The sequence below is a fragment of the Mesoplodon bidens genome (genome assembly GCF_964165515.1).
Source record: "Mesoplodon bidens genome assembly, chromosome: 12".
Classification (NCBI taxonomy): domain Eukaryota; kingdom Metazoa; phylum Chordata; class Mammalia; order Artiodactyla; family Ziphiidae; genus Mesoplodon; species Mesoplodon bidens.
In genome coordinates, this window is record NC_138168.1 from 77,354,234 (window position 1) to 77,378,042 (window position 23,809).

The 23,809-nt window shown below is 43.6% G+C and overlaps 1 protein-coding gene across 1 annotated transcript in view; it reads left to right on the forward strand.

The window, feature by feature from the left end:
* The first annotated feature begins 11,676 nt into the window (after positions 1-11,676).
* The window catches only part of UST (uronyl 2-sulfotransferase), a 294,007-nt gene continuing 281,874 nt past the window's right edge, over positions 11,677-23,809 (forward strand). The window contains exon 1 of the mRNA XM_081251041.1: positions 11,677-12,167. Coding sequence (XP_081107167.1) covers positions 11,915-12,167 — 253 coding nt within the window. The 5' untranslated portion in view covers positions 11,677-11,914. The remainder of the gene's footprint in view (positions 12,168-23,809) is intronic.

Consider the following 23,809-nt stretch of genomic DNA (forward strand, 5'->3'; position numbering starts at 1 on the left):
TTAAAGACTTTCTGTACCACTTTAGTACCATAAAATCTATCCTTCTCTTCTGACATAAGGACGAAAAGTTATGTTCTCATTTGGTAGATGCATCCAGAAATACTTAGGAGAGACCACAGTCTGTAGTGTAGAGATTCTTAATCTGGGTCCATGGTCCCCTGAGAGGTCCATGGATGAGCTGAAATTATATGCGAAAATTACGTGCATTTTTCTGGGAGGTGAGTTAATAGATCTGTCAGATTCTCAGAGGGGTTTGTGGCCAAAGTAAAGTTCACTTTATTGTAGAAAAAGTATTTGAGATAGAGTCACAGGATCTGTATTTGAGTTCTGGTATTGCCGCTTACAAATAATATAAATCTGTGCAGATTATGTCATCTATTTGCACTCTAGTTTCCTCATCTCTAAAAATAACCTTTGGTATTCTAATTTACATGTACCTGGCACTGTAAAAGTGTATTTAATTCCATCACTGAATGCTAGGTGCTTTATTGCATCTCATGGAAAATGACACTGAGGCTCAGAGCACACTTGGGTTACTTGCTCAAGATAATCTTCATCCCCAGGGAGGTTCTTGACCAAGACTCATGCTCCTTCCACCATCTGAATTGGCTGCTCTTTAAAAAGAGTTTGCACTGTCATACCTGCTGCAGTGCAACTTCCCTGGGTAGGATAATTTCTTGGACACTTCACTGCAAGTACCATAGGAAAGCAGCTCGCTGGTGATGTGCTTCCTCCACAGGTTAAGTGTCATCCTGAACCAGAAAAGACTGTGAGTCCAGGAGTCCAGACCTTATTTTCCATTCCTTACAGAAGTGAAAACTGAGGTGCAAAGAGGCCAAGTAACTGACCTTAGCTCAGAAAGCTAGTAATTTGCACAGCTGGAAGACTATACTTCAAACTCTAATATTTTCTGAAATTTTCTATTAAGATGACCTTGAGAATCTTTATTTAACTAAGATTTTTGACTAGAGAGCTGACTCCCTATCTTCATAGTTCATTTTCTGGCTGTTCTTCAGAAAATTATTTTAAAGTACTTTGGAAAGCTTGAGCAATATTTTTCTCTAAGAGGACAGAAAGGTATGTGACATGCCCATTGAACAAGGACTAATGACATTGTTAAGCAGGGAGGGAAAAATAATATCACTTCTACATCAATTTCGGCTCTTACACATGAACATCAGACAATGACCTCTAAAATGAGGAAAGCACCAGCTTAACATTGTGAATTGACAAGGGTCTCGGAAATGAGGAATTAAGGTTGAGTAGAGGTTCAACTCTGCAGGTACATGGCTGAGTAAGAGGCAGCTGAAAATAACACAAAAGCAACTGATGAATATTTGACTTAAACTTCTTCCCTTTCACTCTATCTATACCCATGTCTATGACACTTTGTAAGAAATAGGTAGCAGACTAAGACAAGATTCAACAGAGCCTTTAGGTGGCCAATGATAGCATATTGTCCAGTCCCAAGAAACAGCTGTGCAGTACAACATTTGATTTTAAATACATTTGTCCTTAACTATAAGTTAAAAGCTCAGTTTTTAAAAGTTTGTGCCGTTGCATAGGTGCTTAAATATAAGCAGTAGTTTGTTGGTAGCTTAGTGTTTGGCTTTTATTATCCTCTCATCCCAATGTACCTCTAGATCAAGTAGACTTTCTAGAGAACAACTGGGAAAAGGGCAGGAGCTATGAGCCCCTGATTGTTTTCAGTGCATTTCTGCCCTGTCTATCATGGCAGCTCTATGATTGCTTTCTTTCTCTTTCTTTTCCTTTTGCTTCCCCTTCCTCTCTTTTATTAATGCCTTAGTCTATTGACCAAATAGCTCATCCACTTTATTCAACAGATTTGCCTTGGAATAATTTTGGCCATCTCTAAAAATCAAGTATGTCTTCAAAGGATGAAAATAAGTTCCCTTCAAGGAACTGCTGACACCAAAGGAAATTAAAAAATAAAAGGCCCAAAGGTGCATAATGAAGATGATATAGTTTGAATTATTTCTCTGAATTATTTTCCTTGTCTTCTAGTTTCTTTCCCTGAAGCTCTTTCATCAATATGGACAAAGAAAGCACTTCGGGTTCATGGGGGCCGAGCAGGAGGACAGAGAACAGAGAAAAGGAGAGAGAAAAAAGCAAGTCATGAGAAACATTGGTCTTAGCTGTCCCGCTCCAGGGCCAAATCCTGTTCAGGGAAGTTTGAAAACAACCAGATAGTCTGGGGCTACTATGGGCTGAATGTTTGTTTTCCCCACAAATTCATGTGTGGAAGCCCTAATCCCCAATATGATGATACTGTATTTGGTGGTGGAGCCTTTGGGAGATTATTAGGTCAATCTCATGCATGACATTAATGCCCTTATAAGAAGAATAAAGCATTCCCCGCCTCCCGCCATGTGAGGACACAAGTCAGGGTGTGGAATCTGCTGGCACCTTGACCTTGGACTTCCCAGCCTCCAGAACTGGGAGAAATAAATGTTGGTCGTGTAAGTCATCGAGTGCATGGTATTTTGTTATAGCAGCCTGCACTAAGACAAGGGCATTCCCAGAATGGTGGGGTCTCTTTGTACTTCCTTGGAACAGATGTGGGATATATGAAGCCTCTTGGAGAATCACTGGGTTAACATAGTGCCAACCAGACAGAGGCTAGAAGTGGCTGAGGAAGGATTTGAAGCCGAGATGGCCTGATGGCCCCTCAGGTCTGCTTGGGTGAGCAGGACGCCCTGAAATCCAAAAAAGTTACTGGGTCCCTCGAGGTGGCGGAGGGGGCACAGAAGGTTCAGAGCTGGGGGTCACGTCATATGGGGTGAGGCTTTGAAGCAGAGGCTGTTAAGCACATGGCCCTAAACTAGGAGCCACACCAGTCAGAAGCAGAGGTGCAAACAGAGAGTCGTGGACTGCAATGGCCGTGAGACACAGCGCCCGCGCCCCTGCCTGTGAAGCACTACACTCCCTGCGTGGGACCATCTTGGCCAGGAAGAGGGGGAGCCTTTGCAGGGAGTTTGCACCTTGAATTTGACTGAATATTAACCCCAAATGACCAAGTATAGTAAGTGTGCCCTGAAAGAGATTGTTTCCAACCAAAAAAGGCTGAGCTAGATCAATTCCTGCCATCCCTAACCCCTACCCTTTGAGGAAATAGGACCTGAGTAAGATGTGATCAGTTACAGGAAATAAAGTGTCATATTTTTATACTTTAAGCAATGCATTGAGACTTAAACAAATATCCACACTTTAAATGTGACAACACTCATTTGGATTAATATTTTTTTAAAAATCCCATTACTTTATTTTCATATCTTTTAAGCAAGGCAGATGAGTCAATCAAATCACTGATCTAATTAAAGGCAAAAAAGATATCTTGTGATAAATGAATATTTGGGGATTCATATTGGTACTCAGCTACATGGAAAGCACCAGGCATATTTCATAATAAACCAATAACACTGCATTACACAAAGTTCATCTGAAAAAGAATTATTCAACTAGTTATTGGAAATAATGTTTTTAGAGGTCCCACGTAATTTCCCACTTTCCCAGCCTTTTCTTGCCCCCTGCAGACTCCTTGGTCTCTCTGCTGGGACATCAGACTTCCTCCCACGGAAAATGTGCATCAGATACAGTCAATGTAAAACCTGCTCAAGGAAATCAAATCCAAGAGTTCAGAGCCACACCACTCTTGGATCAAAAACAATCACCAATTCAATCATCTGCTTACAAATAACTCTCAAATCTAAAAATCACTTCTACACTCAAAGGACAAAGGTTTGTAAGACAATTTTAAAAATCAAAGAAAAATTATTCCTTTTGGAAATGAATATTGGGCTTCTCTAAAGATTGAATGACTTTGCTATTTACAATGTATAACAAACAATTTATCATTTAATTACATGCTGCCTTGCATTATTGTCAAATTGCTTCACTTATGAACAATCCTGTCTTCCCGAAAAGATTGCAAATTCTTCGAAGTCTGAACAGCTGGTCTTACACTTTTCTGTTTTGCTTCATGGCAGTTCACAGAGTGGTAGGCACATGATAGTGCTAAATATATATTTATTGGATGATTGCAAAGAACATATTGATTTTACACTATATTAACATAGATTGAGCCTGGTCAAGAATTTTTAAAAGAAAAAGGTAAGCAAAAAATTGAATGCAGTTTAGAACCTCTTAGGAGCACTGTGAAAAATAATTCAGCCAGAAAATCCACTCTAAATTTAGTGTAATAATTTGTACTGCAGAGATTCAAAAATATGGTCCAAACAGCAATCTGCATTGTAAGGTAACACATTCAATATTTGGACATACTAAGAAGGTTTTTCTTTTTTCATTAATTGTAAACAGAGTTAATTTTTTAGGCTTGTTATGTAGACTGAATGAAGACTCTTAAAGAAAATTCACTGTAGAAAGAAAATAGCCATCGTGGGCCCACCTTTTTCTCAGAGTTGGAAGCTATCACCAAATTGCAGCAATGAGCCTTCACTGTGCTATGTTAGGACTAGGAAACAGTGTCTGCACTTAACAGTACCTTTTTGGATAAGTGGTTTCTTTTTGCAAAATCTAAGCCATCTCTGTCTTTTATGCATTCCCTGTATTAATATTGTTTTCTCTGAGGGATCTGTTTAAATATAATAGAATCAAGAATTTCTGCTCAACGCTTGCCTAAGAGCTAAGAGGCCTGTGAGCACTGGCTCGATGGGGAGAATCTCTAAAGAACCTTTAGACAAAACTCCAGTTGGTTCCTGTGATTGGGGTCCAGCATTCTTAGCAATGATGCCGTTTCACAGATCTCCACTGTCCCTCTCCAGGCAGGGTTGCCACTGTCCCCCAAACACATCTCTGTGCTCTTTCTTTCTCAGTTAGTTCTCATTACTTGGCATGCCCTCTGGGCTACTGCCCAGCAATAAATCCTCCTCATCCTACAATCCAGCTCCCGTAGCACCTTTTCGGGAAAGCTTTTCAGACTAAGTCTCCCGTATCTGATATTCGTTATTCTTATCGTCTATTTCCTCATCTGTAAAATGGGGAAAATAAGAGTATCTGCAGCATGAGGTTGTTGTGAAGATTAAATGACAATTCAGGTAAAGAGATTAGAACATGCTAGAAATGTAGCAATACTACCATAGTTTAGCTATTATTTTAAATACAAAATACTTGAGGTAAAAGGCCCTTTGATTTAATGCTTTCTTTGTTTTTCTGCTTCTTTGTTTGCTTGCTTTCTTGTTTATCTGTTTATGCCTTGTCTCCTCAGGAGAGGGGTAAGAGTCATAACGGTGCAGGGGTGGAGAACACCTCTTGTTCTTTGTGTGTGTGTAGCTGTGCTCAGAAGGATGTGCTTGCTACACACTGGGAGCACACGGGGAGCCTAAGACCAAGTCCCCGTCCACTCAGTGGACCAGGGACCCGCAAGACTGGAAACCAGCGATGTTTTAATGTTGTTACTAAAACCTTATTCTGTCATTTGCCTTCTCAAATCCGAGGCAGAAAAACAGAACAGACTGGCTTGTAATTTATCGTTATTACAATAGGGACATTCCAACTCAACAACTTTCCTGAAACAGCCCTACTTTTAGCAGAGCAGTAAAAGAAGAGGGTCTGAACACAACCCTGGTGGTCTTCCAAGGCCAAAGCTCAGAGAGTTTGGTTCTCCAAAAGAGTGAATGCCCCAGTCCCTGAAATTAGCAACATTCTGAAGATAAGCAATACTTCTGCCAAGGTGAATGGTAACACCTGGCAAAACCCATGGGTTCATATTCCTTTTGTGATTCCATGAGGCATTCTGTTTTTTCTTTTTTTAATTGAAATATAGTTGATTTACAACATTGTGTTAGTTTCAGGTGTACAGCAAAATGATTCAGTTATGTGTACATATATATATACGCACACACACATATATATATATATTCAGATTATTTTCCATTATAGGTTATTACAAGATATTGAATATAGTTCCCTGTGCTATACAGTAAGTCCTTGTTCATCTATTTTATGTATAGTAGTTTATATCTGTTAATCCCATACTCCTAAGTTATCCCTCCCCCCTCCCTTTCCCCTTTGGTAACCATAAGTTTGTTTTCTATGTCTGCGAGTCTGTTTCTGTTTTGTGTACAGATTCATTTGTATTATTTATAAAATTCTACATATAGGTGATATCATATGATATTTGTCTTTGGCTGGCTGACTTACTTCACTTAGTATAATATTCTCTAGGTCCATCCATGTTGCTACAAATGGCAATATGTCATTCTTTTTTATGGCTGAGTAGTTTTCCATTGCATATATAAGCCACATCTTCTTTAGCCAATCATCTGTTGATGGACACTTGGGTTGTTTCCACATCATGAGGCATTCTTAATCACAGGAAGCAGTTGAATTGTTAATTAGACTGGGGGTCATGGAGGTGGTGAGGGATTACTTCATTCATTCATTCGTTTTTTCCCCTCAACAATATATTTTTCATCTCAAACAACTCCCTTAATGATCATTTGCATGTTCCAGGAGGACGCAGACCTGCTCTCCGCTGTGCCTCCATCTCTCATCCCCAGTTGGCCAGCCATGGAACAATGAGAGGTGACCCATTGAACTTAAGATCCTTCATATTACAACTAACCTTCTCATTCAATAAATATTTACTGAGTGACCACTATCTGTCAGACTATTCTAGGTGCTGGGGAAAGAACAGTGAATGAATGAGACAAAATCATGGCCCTCATGATGCTTGTTTTCCAGTGAGGAGAGATACACAACAGATAAAAATACCAACATGTCATATTATGGTAAGTTCTACAGAGGAAATTAAAGAAGGTCAAGGGAATAAAGAATGCAGGTCACGTGTACATTTTGTATAGGGTAGTCAGAAAAGATTCCTTGGCTGAGGTAACATTGTGCAGAGACTGAAGGAAGTCAAAGGGCAAACAAACCGTGTAGAGATCTGGGAAAAGAACTTTTGAGGCAGAGGGGACCACAACTGCAAAGGCCCTGATGGAGGAGCAAGTTTTGTTGGTCTGATGACCAATGATGAGATAGGACGAGTAGGGAAAAGTGACAGGAGATGAGGTCAGAGAGACCATGGGGCCAAATAGAAGGGCACTTGTAGGGCACTAGAAGAACTCTGGCTTTGAGTGTGTTGGGAGGCACTAACAAATTCTGTGTAGAGGAGTTACCTCTGGCTGCTGTGAAGGGGATGAAATACAGAGTGAAGGTCTGGCATCAAGAAGGAGGAATGGCAGGGACCGCTGATTGCCACTTAGTAGTCATTCGTCCTTTCTTACCTTGGTAATAGGACCCTGATTCTTTTGTAGCAGCAGTGTGCCCAGCTGAAACCTCTATTTCCCAGCCCTCCATTGCAGCTGGACATGGTCCTGTGACCACGTTCTAGCCAAAACACTGTAAGAGGATGATTCATAGCATTTTTGGAACACTGCTTTAAAAGAACCCACTCCATTTGGAGGAAGACTTTTTTCTTCTTTTGCTTCCTCCTGTTGCCAGCCTGGAATATAAGCATAAGGGGTGGAGCCCCAGTGGCCATCTTGAATCATAAAGTTACCTTTAAAATGAAACCACATGCTGAGGATGGTGAAAGCTCCGATGGTTCCTTGATGAGAGCATGGAGATGCCTCACCAACTCTGCACTGCCTATTTCTGGACTTGTTTCATGTGAGAGGGAGATACACTTCTATTGTGTTTAAGCCATTGTTATTTTGGGTTTTTCAGTTACACACAGCTAAACCTCAATATAACTGACATAGGAGGCCACTGCAGTAACCCAGATGAGAGAAGATGGTGGCTTGGACCAGAGTGGTAGCAAAGGAAGTTGGATGCTGGATACTGTTTTGAAAGTAGGGCCAATAGGATTTGCAGATGGGTTAGATACAGGAGTGAGAGAAGGAGAAAGACTGAGGAAGACTTCTGGGTTTTGCCCCTGAGTGATTTGATAGTGCCATCATTTACAGAGATGCAGAAGCCTTGGGAGAGAGCATGCTTGCGTGTGGGGTTGGGTGGATTCAAGCGTCTCGGGCAGTGACAGACTAGCCTTGCTAGAAGCACAGAGGGACACAGTGAAACAGAAGGAAGGGCAGAGCGAGGGTTTAGATTGGTGGGGAAATGAGGTCACTCCTGTCCTACTGCTCTTATTTTCTCAGTAAAGCATGAGGTCAGGTCGTCAGCTGCGACAGAAGAGATGAAACTAGTGGGAGTAGAAGAGAGAAGTATGAAATGGCCGTTTAGAGAGCGGGGTTGCTGGACGGCAATGAGTGAGCGTCCAAGGGAATCTGTGCTAAAGTGAAGCAGTTAGCAGTGCTTGGTGTCTTCTGCAATCCGGTCCAGGGGCACTGCTGTGTTCATCTGGGTTTTGCCAGACAAGTATGTACCATGTAAGATGACAGGAGCATGGGAATGAAAGGGTGTCTGCAAGATAGGGATCAGAACGATGGATCAGGAATCAGAACTGGACAAAGGAGGAAGTAAACATACAAGATGGGTGATGGATTAAAAAGTTGAGGGTTCTTGAAAAGACTGAAAATTGCTCGAGTGTGGGCGCTTGTAACATGAGCGGAGGAGAGAAGGTGATGATGGCCAGGGGTTAGGATTGTTGAAAATGAGTGGCTCAGGTGAGAGAGATGAAAATCACCAGAGAGAGAAGGGATGAGAAAGCTCAAGCTATTAAATAAAGGTATTAAATGAAGTATGCTGAATTATAAGACTAATAATAAATATTGTTCACAAATTCCTCTAGTTAGTTGGTTAACTAGTTTGAATAAAGATACCATTCATCAGTATAAGTACTTTAAATTAAAAGGTTTTTTATTTTGTTTTGTTTTTTTTGACGGGACATTTACAGGATTTCAAAGAACAAAATTTTACCCAAACATCTAACTTTTTGTGGGGTGAAAATATAAAGCAATCTTCTCTATGTAAAATTTCTTCATATCTTAAGATCCGTTCTTTTCCCTCTGTGAATTTTTTTAGGCAGTTAGTCCATTAACACAATCTTTTAAAAACTGCCCGGGTTTTCCCCTCTAAAATTTATTTATTTATTTATTTTTGGCTGCATTGGGTCTTCATTTTTGTGTGCAGGCTTTCTCTAGTTGCGGCGAGCAGGGGCTACTCTTCGTTGCGGTGCATAACCTTCTCATTGCGGTGGCATCTCTTGCTGCAGAGCACGGGCTCTAGGTGCACGGGCTTCAGTAGTTGTGGCACGTGGGCTCAGTAGTTGTGTCTTGCGGGCTTAGTTGCTCCGCAGCATGTGGGATCTTCCCCGACCAGGGCTCAAACCCATGTCCCCTGCATTGGCAGGTGGATTCTTAATCACTGCGCCACCAGGGAAGTCCCCCCTCTCAAATTCTTCATGTCATAGCTTATTTTTTCTAAGCCAAATGTTGCCACCTCATATTTTCCTCATAACTTTTTCACTGTTTTCTAAACTCTTATTCCCATATTTAGTTATTTTTTAAGATGTCTATTTCCTTTCTTCCTGCTCCAACTGCCTGTTATAACCTCGCTCTTGCTCAGATTCCTTTCCTTAGGAGAAAGAATGGGGAAGTTTACCAACTCATTCTGTGAGAGAAGTTTCTAGACCCTGGGGGTCTCACGAGCACAGAGGATCTTGTACATTATCCTACATCTAATGAAAAACATCCAGATGATAGGGCCAGGCCTCAGGTGCGGGTCCGATTTGTCACAGGTGGTCTCTGAAACATTATGCAAATTGCTTTGCCCCTCCCGTCCGTCTCCTAGTCTCTTGTCATTAACTCAAAAATTATTAACTGGGAGGCTATTCTCAGCTACTCAGCCTGCTGATTAAAGTAATTCACATTAGTGGGCAATGTCTGATGGGCTTAATTCTCTCAGGGCCACTCACATTTGTAAAATGAGCATATTAATCCAAATAAATCTGATTCATGGAATAAATGTGAAACAAACCACTGACACTTTATTTTAGGATTTTCTGTGCTAGAACACAGGGACTTCCCTTTTCTTTCCGCCTCAAAGCAGCCTTCCCATTCATGAGAAAGTGGGCCAGGACAACATAAAATTGGGAAATAGAGTGTGTGTGTGCGGATGTGTGTGACACCACTCACCTCATCCACAACTGTCTCCAGTTTATGATCTATGTGTCTTCTTCGGGAATCAGAGATACTCACGTCTGGATGACAGTTAAACCGTATTATTCTTAAATTGTAAACTCTTGATCTCAGGATTCTACTCCCTGATTTTCCATAGAAACTTTCTCAGATACCCAACTTTATAAAGGTTTTCAGGAAAACGGTCTTAGAATCGTAGATGTCCCTGGTTCCTGGTTCTTCCTTTAATCGGTTGTCAGTCACTGGAATGTACAGAGTGAATAGGAAACCAGAGGTGTGAGGCAGGCACAAAGAGCCTGAACTTCCCATTTCTGTTTCTCAAAGTGGCCTGGGCTAAATGCGTGTATCCCATCCTCCAATGACCGTGCAAGTTATTAGGAAAAGCACCCTGACTGGGAGATAGTACCATGCAGTGGTTATTATAGTGGGCTGGAGCGTCAAACAGGTTTGAGTGTGGCACCCAACTCGACTCCTGGTATCTCCGTGACCTTGGGCAAGTCACTTAAGTCTCAGGTGGCACAGCTTCTATATCTAGCAATGTATTATTCTTACTGAAAGTGTGGCTGATGAGAGCAGCCCTTTCTGTGCATCACCCACCCTCGCCAGCGGATCTGTGTTTGATGCCCGGAAGGTGCTCTTTCAGGTCCAGAAACTTCCCTTGGAAGGAAGTGTGGCAGGGATGAAATGGGTATGCAGGGGCTCTTCCCTCTTCATATCTGCTAGAGGAAAGACCTCCTTGAGTCCGCCCTATAACACCCCTCCTCCCCGCCCCCCCCTTGCCTTTCTGGTCGCTTCCTGGATGAGCAGCTGTAGAGCGAAGGCGAGCAAGAAGCAAGCGTCCTCCTCTGTTTCTCTTCCAGGAGTTGGGGCGATGAGCCTGGCCCTATGGGGTCATGTTTTAATTATAATTTACGCCACTTGCTCTTTTACCATCTCAGCAAAGTCTTGAACCTATCTCCAAGTACCTTTCATCGGCCTTTTGTAAACAGCTGGGCACACAGAAGGAGAATCAAGTTTCTGAAATGAGAAAACAAACAAACAAAACCCAAAAACCATGTAGTACTAAAAGAAGTCGTGCTTCTTCCTGCCGGTGACTGTTTACGAGAGGGAAGTCAGCGGGGCCCCCAAGAGGTCGCTGGTGGCGCAGGAACTGAGGCCAGATTGTAGAGAAAGGGGGAAGGAAAAAACCCCCAGAAACTTTCTTCCTTGTAGCGAATAATCGCCGCCCCCCCCTCACCCCCCACCCCACCTCACCCGCTCCAGGCAGAGGCAGTAACGTGACACCCGAGAGAAACCCGGAGACCCGAGCCGAGAGAGGGAGGGAAGAGGGAGGAGAGAGAGCGGCGGAGAGCCGGAGGGAGAAAGGGGAGGAGAGGGAGGAAAACCCCTGTCAAGGAGGTGGAGCGAGGGGATGGTGTCCGCCTCCCGTTCCTCCCTGCCGTTTTTTAGAGGAGCCTGAACCCGGACAAAACACGCCGAGACCGACAGACACAAAGCCGGGGGGTCCACGCTGGCGCTGGAGGCGAGCCCCGGCGGCCGCGAGCGAGCCCGAGGCGCGGCGGGGCGCGGGGCACGGGGGCGCTAGCGGGCGCGGGCCGGGCGCGGGCAGCGCCGCCGAGCCGGGGCCGGGCACCTCGGCCGCTCGGGCCGCGGCGGCGGGGACCATGCCGAGGAAAGTCTCCTGAGCCCGGCAACTTCGGCCCCTCCCCGCCCCCACCCGGGCTGCCCTCGGCGCGGCCCTGTCCATGTGCAGCCGGCCAGCCGGGCTCTCCTCCTCGCAGGCGGATGGGTGACCTTTTCCTGGCACGGGCAGGCTGTGCAAGGCGGCGGAGCAGGCGATGAAGAAGAAGCAGCAGCAGCAGCATCCCGGCAGCGGCGCGGATCCCTGGCCCCATGGGGGCCCTCTGGGGGGCGCCCCTCCCGGCCTGGGCAGCTGGAAGCGCCGGGTCTCCCTGCTGCCTCTCCTGCGCTTCTCCCTCCGGGACTACGGTTTCTGCATGGCCACCCTGCTGGTCTTCTGCCTGGGCTCCCTCTTCTATCAGCTCGGCGGGGGACCCCCGCGCTTTCTGCTCGACCTGCGGCAGTATTTGGGTAAGGAAGGGAGACGGGAGCGAGGGCGGCGCGCGCTGCTCGAAGTTGTGCAGGGGAGAGTGGGGCGCGCCGGGCACTCTGGAGCTGCCCCCGCCGCCGCCTCCCCGAGGCTCCCCAGGTGGGACGCCGGCGAGCATCGATGCGGCGGCCCCGAGCGGCTGCTGCCTCCGGTGCGTCCGTCTGTCTGCGCCTAGGCGGGGGCGCCGCGGGGTTGATGTGCCGGGCAGGTAGCCCGGGGCTGGGCGCTGCATACCTTCCCCCGCCTCCGCCACACGGTCTGGGCGGAGTGCAGGCGTGTGAGTGAGTGTGTACGAGTGTGTGTATATTCAAGCCTGGCAGAGTGGGGAGAGGCGAGGGGCAGCGACAGCCCCTCCATGGCATTAGCGACCACAGTCCCGTCCTGTCCGGCGCTCGGGGTCGCGCGGGTGGGATTGACTCCTCCCCACGGCCCGTTCTGTGAATTGTTCCCCACAAGAGCTCCTGCCCCCTGGCCTGGGTGGCCCAGGGGCAGTTTTCAGGCTCCACGCTGTCCCTGAGCTGCCTTGTGCTTGGGGCACCCCCTGCCCACCCCACTGTCCTCAGCGAGTGAGACGAGGGGAGCCGGGGTCCGGGGCGCGAGTCAGCCTGGCCAGCAGTGTCGCCTACTTCTACTGAACGATCCTCAGCGCTGTGTCTCAAGTCTGAACTTTTGGGGGGGTGGCGGGTTGTGCCTGGTTTATTAGGAACGAGGTCGCCTGTTTTAGCAGAGGTAAGGAAGGAGTGTGCGAAGAGAGAAAAGAGCGTCTCCAGAGAGAGGGCGTGACCCGCACGCAGCTCGGTGGTCCGGGCGCGGGGAGAGCGGTGCCAGGGCCCAGCGAAAGCACCCCCCAGGCCCCCGGTGCGCGCCTTGGCTAAGGGAGGATGCACATCTCTCACAAGTCTGTGGCCAGAAGAGGTCTTGCGGGGGCCGGGGCGGGGGCGGGGGCGAGAGGCTGGGAGGGATCCAGCTAATCGCAAACGTCCAAGGGGATAAACCTAAGCCCCCGGCAAACTTCGGCGTCTGCGTGACGCGAGCGACGGCGCAAAGGGAGGCCCCCGGAGCGCTGGAACCGTAATGGGCCAAACGACTCCGGCGGCGGGAGGCTGCCACCGTCACCCACAGAAATCCCTTCGTCGCAGAAACCACAGGTCTGGATAGCAGATCGTTTTCGAAGGAAAAAACCACTTCAGCAAAGTGACAAATGTGTTAGAGCGTTTTCAAATGTACACGCAGATAAAATAATGTTTGTTTTCCACGCAGAGAAGCTCAGATTTTAAACGTTACACTTCTTTTTCAATAGAAACTTTGGGGGACTACGGTTTTTCTAAGATGCTTTAGGGAAAATTAAAGGAAAATATTGCCCAAGTAGATTTCCAAACATATCTGGTTTCTTGAGGATTTGGGGTAATATGCACTTTTGCTAAGGAGTCAACTCTCTTCTTTCGAGTTCTGTGTTAGGAAGTCTCACAGCCTCATAGGCTCTCCGATTCCTGCTAGTACCACACAGGTCACAATTGTTACGATTACCGACAATCGCTGTTAACTGGCATAGGGAGGGAAGTGATTTGGAAGCTCAGGGGCCTTTCTCCGTAAACTCTGATAATGAATTCTTTGGTGAGGTTCTTTTAAAGCAAAATATGCAGGCAAGTGATGTAGAGAAAGTACAGTGGACAGGGAAGGAAGACATCTGTGGTGTCCTCAGGAGCACTTGGCTTTGGGCAGGGCACTGGAACCACATGGACCTCAGCTTTTCCATAGGTAAAATTCTGGGCGGAACCAGATTGTCTCTGACACCTCCATCCAGCTCTTAAAATGTTATGGTTCTGATACCCTTCTTGGGGCTGGGGAGCCTGGGAGGAGGAGGGAGCAAAGGCATGTAGTGAGGCTAAAATCAGGAAACCGCAGCATCTAGCATGTTAACCTCTTGAAAATTCAGCCAAATACGTGTGGTATCCAGAATTTAGTGTGCTTTCATTATATATTTCAAAAAATGAGGCCTGATAAATTTGGGGGCTTATTTGCTGGAAGGGTGACTTCACAGCATTCACTCAGGGAACCAGGAAGAACTGAAGGATGGAATATTGCTCCTATTACTAACTCACCATTGAGTTTCTGACTGATGTAATTGCCTGTTACATCAGTTGTGAACTGAAAATAGGATACCCTTGGCCAAATTTGTTCCCTGTTGTTTTGTTATGTAAACATAATGATTTTCAGGAAAAGCAGGCTTGTGGTCTTTAAGAGGATCTAAAATATACCCTTAATAAAATAAGGCCAAGGTATCTGCAGAATTACTCTCCCCTTGTTTCCTCCATTCTATTATTTTAGTGTCTGTGAAAACAAAACTGTGGTTAGTAAGCACATCCTCTCAATTTTCCTAGGTAGCCAGTTTTGGAGGCAAGTATTTTTCTTAAATATAAGTTCATATAAAGTCAAAATTTTCCCAAATCAAAATAATATTTATAGCAATATTTGTCCTGGCAGGATATTATTTTTAATATACTTGTATAATATATTATATCTGACATAGTAGCTACTAAATAAATATTTTTCAAAGTGATGACTGCACCTATTGTATCAAATAGGTAGTGTGATGTTTAACATATTGAATATTCTCACAGGAAAAAAAAAAGGACCATTTATGATAGAAGCTAACATTTATTGGGTATTTGCCAATCAGTGCACATGTAGAATGAAATTGTATTAGCACAGCAATATCATAGGTAGGTGCAGCCGTTATTCCCATTTTTGATATGGGAGAAGGGAGGGCAACGATGTTCACCGACTTGCTGAAGGACGCATAGTAAGTAAGGCAAGATTTGAATCCACGTCTGGCTGAATCAAGTACCATTGCATTAGCACTACAAGCAGTTTGAGAGAAAAAGGAAATAGAGCCAAGATGCGAGTGGAAATTTAAAGGGCTGACTGGCAAAAAATGATTTTTATTTCCATAATTTCACTTTCCTTTTCTTGATACTTTGAGTATCTTGAGGGGCCAACAGAGAAGGGAAATAATTCAAGCAGCTAGCCTGCCCTTAACTCCACCTTCCTGTATTTATCTCCGTGACGCTGCTTCCATGTACTAAGCAACTGAACTCTCCCAGAGCCACACAACTGGAGGTGATGTGAATTGGAATCAAATTAAATCTTAAATTCCTAATTTCTTTCTCTCTTTCTTTAGCAGTCGTTCACTGTCTAGGCCGGTAGTTCTCAATGTGCGGTCCTTGGACCTGCAGCATCAGCATCACCTGGACACTTGTTACAAGTGCAGATTCTCAGGTCTCATCCCAGACCTATGGAATGAAAGAGTCTGGGTGTGGGACCCAGGAATCCATTTTAGCAAGTCTTCCAGGTGATTCTGATGCCTGCTTAAGTTCAAGAACATTGTTCTAGAGTCAAACGTTGCTTTCACAAAGTTTCCTATGTATTTGAGAGAAAGAGGGGGGATGAGAGAGAGAAGAGATTTATAAAGTATTTAAAAAGTGATGGACATAGTTTCATTTTTTAAAATAATTAATTAATTAATTAATTAATTTTTGGCTGTGTTGGGTCTTCGTTTCTGTGCGAGGGCTTTCTCTAGTTGTGGCAAGCGGGGGCCACTCTTCATCGTGGTGTACGGGCCTCTCACTATTGCGGCTTCTCTAGTTGTGGAGCACAGGCTCCAGACGCGCAGGCTCAGTAGTTGTGGCTCACGGGCCTAATTGCTCCGTGGCATGTGGGACCTTCCCAGACTAGGGCTCGAACCCATGTCCCCTACATTGGCAGGCAGATTCTCAACCACTGCGCCACCAGGGAAGCCCCATGGTTTCATTTTTTAAACTTCAGCTTTTAAAAATGCATCTGCTTTGCTGCTTACGCCCCATTGTTTCAAGGGAAGGACCAGCCAACAGCTGCAGCCCCAGCTGGCTTTCGAGTTTCTGAGGTTAGAAGATGCACGGAATGAGGTGAAGGGGGGCAACCAGAAAGCATAGTGTGGAGAAAAAAGGGAAAAGAGTTAGTAAGGATGCTTTTTCTTCTCACAGGAACTGGGGTCAGACAGCTTCTTTTTTCTAGTCAGTTTGGGGAAGGGCAAAGTCTGTTCTTTTTAAAGATGCTTTTTGCTGCCACAGATTTATTACCAAAAAAAAGGAAAGTAAGTAAGTCAGGGAGAGGAAAGTTATGCAGGCATAACTCTTGTCTTGATTGTTTTCCTCCTTGAAGTGGGTGGAGAGAGGAGAGCATAAAACACACAATGGGATAAATAGATGAATAGAGCAAACTGCTATACTTAACTTGGAGACCATAGTCTTTCCAGTTCAGTGAAATTATTTCATTTATTTTGAAGTGGCATTCAGACTTTGACTTGCTATGGAAAACCAACCAAAATCAAATAAAATCTCCCGCAGAAATTAGATTATGATGCAGCCTCTGCCAGTAGCCTCATTACTTATGAGCTGTGGAAATATCAAAAACTTGGAATAACACTCATTACATTGATGTAAACCGAATAAGTCAGATGGCTTACTACTGATCCTGTACAACCGGCAAACTCTAATGATTTATTATCAAGACTTGGGTATGTGATTTAGTCTTTATGGAGACTAAATCTGTTGGATTGATCTCAGGTTGATAGGCTTTCCTTTCCATTTTTAACTTATACTATTTAAAATGGAGATATCTTACTTTAGTTTTCAGAATTGCTAATCTTGATATGTATATTATATATGAGCATGGCAATTTTGAGTCAAAAATGAAAGAAAAAGATGTAACTTTATTGAATTTGAAGTTCTCTGAGTTTAAATGAATTTAAAGGAAAATGTGAAAATTGAGGTCCAGACCTGTTACAAAATAGTTTCTCTAAACCTTAAAAGTCAAATTAATTTTTCTTCTGCACATCACGCATGGTTTAAATATAGTACTCCAGGCCCCAGACAGCAATCTAGGAAATGAATGCATAAAATATGATGTTATCAATAGAAATTGTTGACATAAAAAGAAAATGACATTCTTGTTCATAGCTGCAAATTTATCTTATAGGGTTGGCTGGGGACACAGTAGCACTGTATTAGAAGAAGACAGAAAATGGAATTCAACTATGGCAGACTGTTCCTTAAACACACAGCATGAATAGTGAAAAACATTCTGTCTTGTAAACTGTTTTAACGTAGACTCGTCTCAGTATGAATTGTTTTAAAATACAGATAAATATGCATTATCTGGATTCTGTCTTTCTTCAAATTCCCTGTCATCAATCCAGGTTTAAAACACTAGTTGGTTTTGTATTTGAGAAACTAGAATGAAAGTGCTCAAGTTTTTTGAGTCCCCAAAGAAAGAGTATCTTTTGCTTCCCTACAGGGAAGCTGCAGGAGCAGAAACTGTAGCTTGCCTTGCAGCTGTACTGAAGGGGGTCAGTGATGGGCAGTGAAAAGCCATCTTATTTGACAACTGTAGCTGCTAGAATGATTAGGAATTGTCACTTGCTTTTTTTTTTTTTTTTGGAAAGAAATGAGACTTGACCACAAATAGATTTTGTCTTACCTATATTTATTTTTATTATAGAAACTCAACTTTAAGCAAACAGTGATATACATAAATCCTTTTATTTGTCAGAAATGGGGACAGCAACAGTAGCATGTCACCAAAAATTCTTAGTTGCAAAAGTCAAAATAATATAGCAACTATTGTGCATGAAGTTCCAAACAAAGCACATTTCAGTATATGCTATTAATTTTTTTTGAATAATTTTTTAAAATTCGATTATTTATTTATTTATTTATGGCTGCGTTGGGTCTTCGTGCTGCGCGTGGGCTTTCTCTGGTTGCGGCGAGCCGGGGCTACTCTTCGTTGCAGTGCGTGGGCTTTTCATTGCGGTGGTTTCTCTGTTGCGCAGCACAGGCTCTAGGCGCGCAGGCTTCAGTAGTTGTGGCACACAGGCTCAGTAGTTGTGGCTCATGGGCTTAGTTGCTCCGTAGCATGTGGGATCTTTCCGGACCAGGGCTTGAACTCGTGTCCCCTGCATTGGCAGGTGGATTCTTAACCACTGCGCCACCAGGGAAGCCCTATGCTATTAATTTTAAAAATAGCTTTATTGAGCTATAATTCGCAAACCATACAGTTCACCCCCTTAAAGTTTTTAATAGTTTAATAGCTTCTAATTGTTTTTAGTGTATACCTAGATAAGGGAAACTATTACGATAGTCACTTCTAGAACATTTTTTTTTTTTTGCGGTACGCGGGCCTCTCACTGTTGTGGCCTCTCCCATTGCGGAGCACAGGCTACGGACGCGCAGGCTCAGTGGCCATGGCTCACGGGCCCAGCCACTCCGTGGCATATGGGATCTTCCCGGACCGGGGCACGAACCCGTGTCCCCTGCATCGGCAGGCGGACTCTCAACCACTGCGCCACCAGGGAAGCCCACGTCTAGAACATTTTCATCACCAGAAAGAGAAACCTCGTTCCCCTTAGTTATCCCTTCACTATTCCTCCGTCTCCCCAAGCCCTAGGAACTAATCTATTTTCAGTCTCTATAGATTTGCCTCTGCTGGACATTTCATAGAAATGAAATCATATAATATGTGGCCTTTTGTGACTGGCTTCTTTTACTTAGAACAATTGTTTTCAAGGTTCAATCATATTGTAGCATGTATCAGTGCTTCAGTCATTTTTATGGCTGAATAATATTCCATTGTATGGATATACAACATTTTGTTTATCCATTTATCTGTTTCTCATTTCAATTGTTTCTGTCTTTTGGCTCTTGTGCATAGTGCTGCTGTGAACTTTTGTGTGTAAGTTTTTGTATGTACACGTATTTTCGGTTCTTTTAGGTATATACCCAGGAGTCAATTGCTAGGTCATATGGTAAGTCCATGTTTAATTTACTGAGGAACTGCCAAGCTGTTTTCCACAGTGACTGCACCATTGCACGTCCCCACCAACAATGTACGAGAGTTCCAGTTTCTCTACAACGTCACCAACACTTGCTATTTTCCATTATTTTGATTGTAGACATCCTAATGGATGTGAAGTGGCATCACATTGTGGCTTTTTTTTTTTTTGCATTTTCCTAATGATTAGTGATATTGAATATCTTTTCCTGTGCTTTTTGGCCATTCATATATCTTCTTTGGAAAAATGTCTATTCACACCCTTTGCCCATCTTTGAACTAAGTTGTCTTTTTCGTTTTGAGTTTTAAGTACAGTATCTGGGTATAGAGTAAAACTTAAATAAATTCCTAACGATTGAACCCAAAGACCTCTTTAAAAGAATCTTGGGGTCTTACAGTTATGGATGACTTTGAATAGTAAACACTTTGCATTTAGCTCTAATGTATGAATATTCATTAATAGGTAGCTCTTAACTATTTTACAGATGTCACAAAGATTATTGTGACTTTTATGTGGAATATGAGTGTACTCAATCTTGAGCAGCAGACTGTAGTACAATGGATATGAGTATTCTGTCTCTGTGTTTGTTCACTAGAAAGGAGCTGATGAGTTCAGCGGGGGGAAACATTTGGGTACGTTATGTTCCTTATATACTGTACTATGAGGCTACCAAGGAAATCTTCAGAAAATTGGGATTCATATGCAGTTCATTTTTATTCACACTGTGGTATAATATACAGGACAAATATATAGTCCTTCAGTAAATTAGTAAAATAAGTTAGGAATTTTTAGGAAGAAATGGTTTTTTCCAAAAGTGTTAGAAATTTTCAGTAGGTTTTAAAATATATATTATCAAAATAAGAAGTTTTAAAATAAGTACAGTCAATTCCATGCTGCCTGGTAAGAGCCTCAATTTGAATACTTTGTGACACTCTCATATTAAAATTATCAGGGAGCCAGATAGCAGTTTAGTGTTGAGGGTATGCTGCACCTCTCCATCTATCTCAGGTTTTATAGCGGTTGTCTGTAATTTCCCAAAGCTAGCCACTGGCTCATTTTTCTTGCCTCACTACCTGCCTTTGCTTCTGCTATTGCCTCTTTGCTGATAGTTAAGGAAGCTCAAATTCCAGTGATGATCTCTGAACTCCTGTAGTGTTTATTTCATGATCACTTTTGAAGTTTTGACCTTCTACCTTGTATTGTGATAATTTGTGGGCAAGCTCCTTGAAAGGAGGAAGCTTGTTCAAATACTTTCCATTTCTACTGTGACACCTCTGCTGGGTACTCCACAGGAACCCTTAGGAAGTGTCTGTTGATTCAATATATTTGCTAAGCAGACTATTCTTTTTTTTTTTTTTTTTTGCGGTACGTGGGCCTCTCACTGTCGTGGCCTCTCCCGTTGCAGAGCACAGGCTCCGGATGCGCAGGCTCAGCGGCCGTGGCTCATGGGCCCAGCCGCTCCCTGGATGTGGGATCTTCCTGGACCAGGGCACGAACCTGTGTCCCCTGCATCAGCAGGTGGACTCTCAACCACTGCGCCACCAGGGGAGCCCTAAGCAATCTGTTCTTTACTAGGGTTTCATATTCTGCTTTGTTTTGCCTTAATTTTAAGTAGAGACTGTGGTGCGGTGTGCCAGGAAAGACTCAAGTCAGTTGATTCTACCACCCATCCCTTTCTGACTGTTTGAAGCATATGCTACAAGCAAAGATGTTAAAACCACTATGACATATACTTCTATAAACATTTCCTTCTGTGCTCGGGGATAATTGTCCACCTCTTACCTTTGGGGATTTGGACTTATATTTATAGAGCTTTCCCTGTAATTAAGAATGCCTGCGGTCAGCCTAGAGATTTGGCTGCATACTGGAATTCAAACTTCTTGTTTCTTGTCATTTTCCTGAACCCTGAACCAGTTTTGGGAGTTTGCAGAATAGCAGTTTATCTCTTGCTCTAAGTCAACATCTTCCTTAGGTAGCAATTTGTGTTATATTAGCTTGTACGTTTCAAGCATGAATTTGACTCTTTAAGGAGATGAGACCATAAGATGATGTGGTTTTTGAAATAGTGACTGAGCAGATTTTAACGTAGAATGGCAAAATGATAGATTATAAGATTAAGGCTCAATGCACGAACCCATTGACCCTTGTTTAATGAAAGATATGGAAATAACCTTAAGTCATGGCCTCGATTAAGTAATTCTTAGTTCATTCATTGATAGATGATTTAAATAACCATTTACATTAAGCTGTAATGCATTTCTGGAAACACCATTGATGTTTTTCTAGCTCAGTGCATATGACTTTCACAGTCTTGATGAAAATAAAAGTGAAAGCATTCTGAGACATATAAACTCCTTTATTCAGTCACTCAGCAAATATTCATCGAAACCTTTCTGTGGGCCAGAAGCATCCCATACTAGAAAGAGTACAGGTTTTAGAGCAGATCTGGGTGTGATCACTGTGCTACCACTTAGTAGCTGGGAGAACTTGGGCGATTCTCTTAACTTCTCCAAACCTTAGATGTTTTAGTCTATACGATGGGATTAATAATTGCTATTTTATAAAGTACTTAACTGACTCAAGGCATGGCATTTGATTTCAGCAAATGCCAATTTTCTCACCTTATTCTTTGCTCCTCTCAGATCCCCTTTTCTTTTGGCCCACACACGCATGCACACACACACTTGCACAAACACACATACGAGTGGAGTACGCAAATTCATTCATGGTTTGCTTCCATTTGGAAGCACCATTCTACCCAAGATATATGAAATTACTGAATCAGCATTTTTGTGGCTTATCTTGTCACCCTCACCCTCAAACTGGTGAGGGCTCTTCAACAGCTGATAAGCTCCAGTCATTTGTCCTGTTAACTTTACACACAAACCTTTCTGCTTCTCCTCCTCTCTTCTGCTTCCTGGAAACAATCTTTAAAAAATGTATTCTTTGCACAGCCTGCTTTCCTCTGTTTTGAATTTATGTACACGTTCCCCCCCGCCCCCCGCATTCACAAAAGAAAAGTAGTAGTACAGAGGGAGTATGGCACAGCTCACTCTCTGGGGTCGCCAGCCGTTCTAGGACTGGACTGGTGATCCACATGAATCAGACCCTTTCACACGATCACAGTGCCAGGCATACACTGGGACTGCTGCTAGAGCTTCTCCCACTTGTGATTGAACTACCGCATCCAGTAGTCCGGCACTGGTTTTTCTCTGGTTCCCATTTCCCTTCCATTGGAAGTCAGGGCAAGAGCAGCGAACCAAAGTAGCGGATCATGTCTTTGTCAGAAGGCTGGGGAACTTGCTTCTGTTTTCCATTCTCTGCTTCTTCATGTTGCCTTGACCTGCCCAGCCACTGAGCGTAGGGGCCAGAGCCACAGGGCCATTACTATCTGGTGTGGATGGTTACCCAATTCCTTGAGAACTTGAAAACAAATGGGATCATACATTATTTGATAGAAAGTTAAATTTTGTCTAGGGAAACCATGACCTTGCAGCTCCAACACAGAGCTTCCTGTTTTGACACAAATACCTTCTCTCTGGAAAGCAGAACTGTCACGCAAAGCTGTGCGAGTAGCTGGCAGGGCCAGTGGACCTGGGTCTGGAGGGAGTCCGCAAATAGTTCGGGGGTCAGTGCCGTTAAGTCACACAAGCCTCCTAAGCTTATGTTTCTTCACGTCCAAACTGAAGACGTTTGATTAGGTCCGGGATTCTCAATTGTTTTTCTTTCCTAGGACCCTCATCAGCAGCAGTGTTTCCATGTGGTCTTGATGGTCTATCTGGGAATATGTCCCAGTGGCCAGGAAAGGGAGAATGGGTGTGGCTCTGGGGTTCTTTAAAGAAGCTCTCTAGGTGATGGTGCCCCTTTTTTCTTTAGAATGACTGAATTAGGCACTTTCTTAGGTCCCACCTACTTTAAAATCATGTGTTGAAAGAGTTAAGAAGCCATTTAACTGTAACAACTGAAACTATAGGGTATTTCCTTTGGAGCCAAATGTTTATTTAAAAGATTTCAGTAGTCAAGCGACCAAGGCAAGTAGAATATGCCAAAACATTTTAGGCCATCATTTTCAAAGTCTTAGTCATTGTTTCGTTTTGTTCTGTTTTGATCTTAATTAAAATTAGCAGCACTCCCCATCCCTGCCCCCATCACCAGTTTGCCCCAGCCTATCTGGTCAATAAGGAGAGGATCTTGCTTCAGAAATTGTGGGAAGCAGAATGTCCTTAGGAAGGCAAAGAGAGAGAGAAAGCAGAGTAAGTCATGGCTCTCCAGAATTCAGAGTATAACTGTGATAGGAAGAAAGAAGGAAAACAAGTAGGGATAAGAAAGCTGTGTTTTCAAAGAGGATTCTCACAATCTTGGCCCAGCTGCCTGCTACTGGTCATCCCATTCCATTGTGGACAGCTCCAGTGGCTGAGGGAGTTTGCACAGTGTAGCAGGCTACTTCTTTGTGGCTTCTCTCTACTTCTGCTAGTTCTTCTGGGAGCTACATAGAATAGTCTGTTGGACTTCATCCTCTTTCAGAAAATTGAAGCTATGAAGGTGACTGTAAATGCCCCCGCCATAAATCTTGTCCAGAAAAACAGATCTATCTTCCAGTAGTTCCTCATCTGAAGTTACTTTCAGATGCAGAAAGCACAAACAGTAAATGAAAAAAAGAAAACAACATAAAAGCGAAACCTTCTGAACAATAACATCCCATAAACAAAGCAGGAGGACCAGATTGGAGACAGATGTTTCTCTAGAAAATGGGGT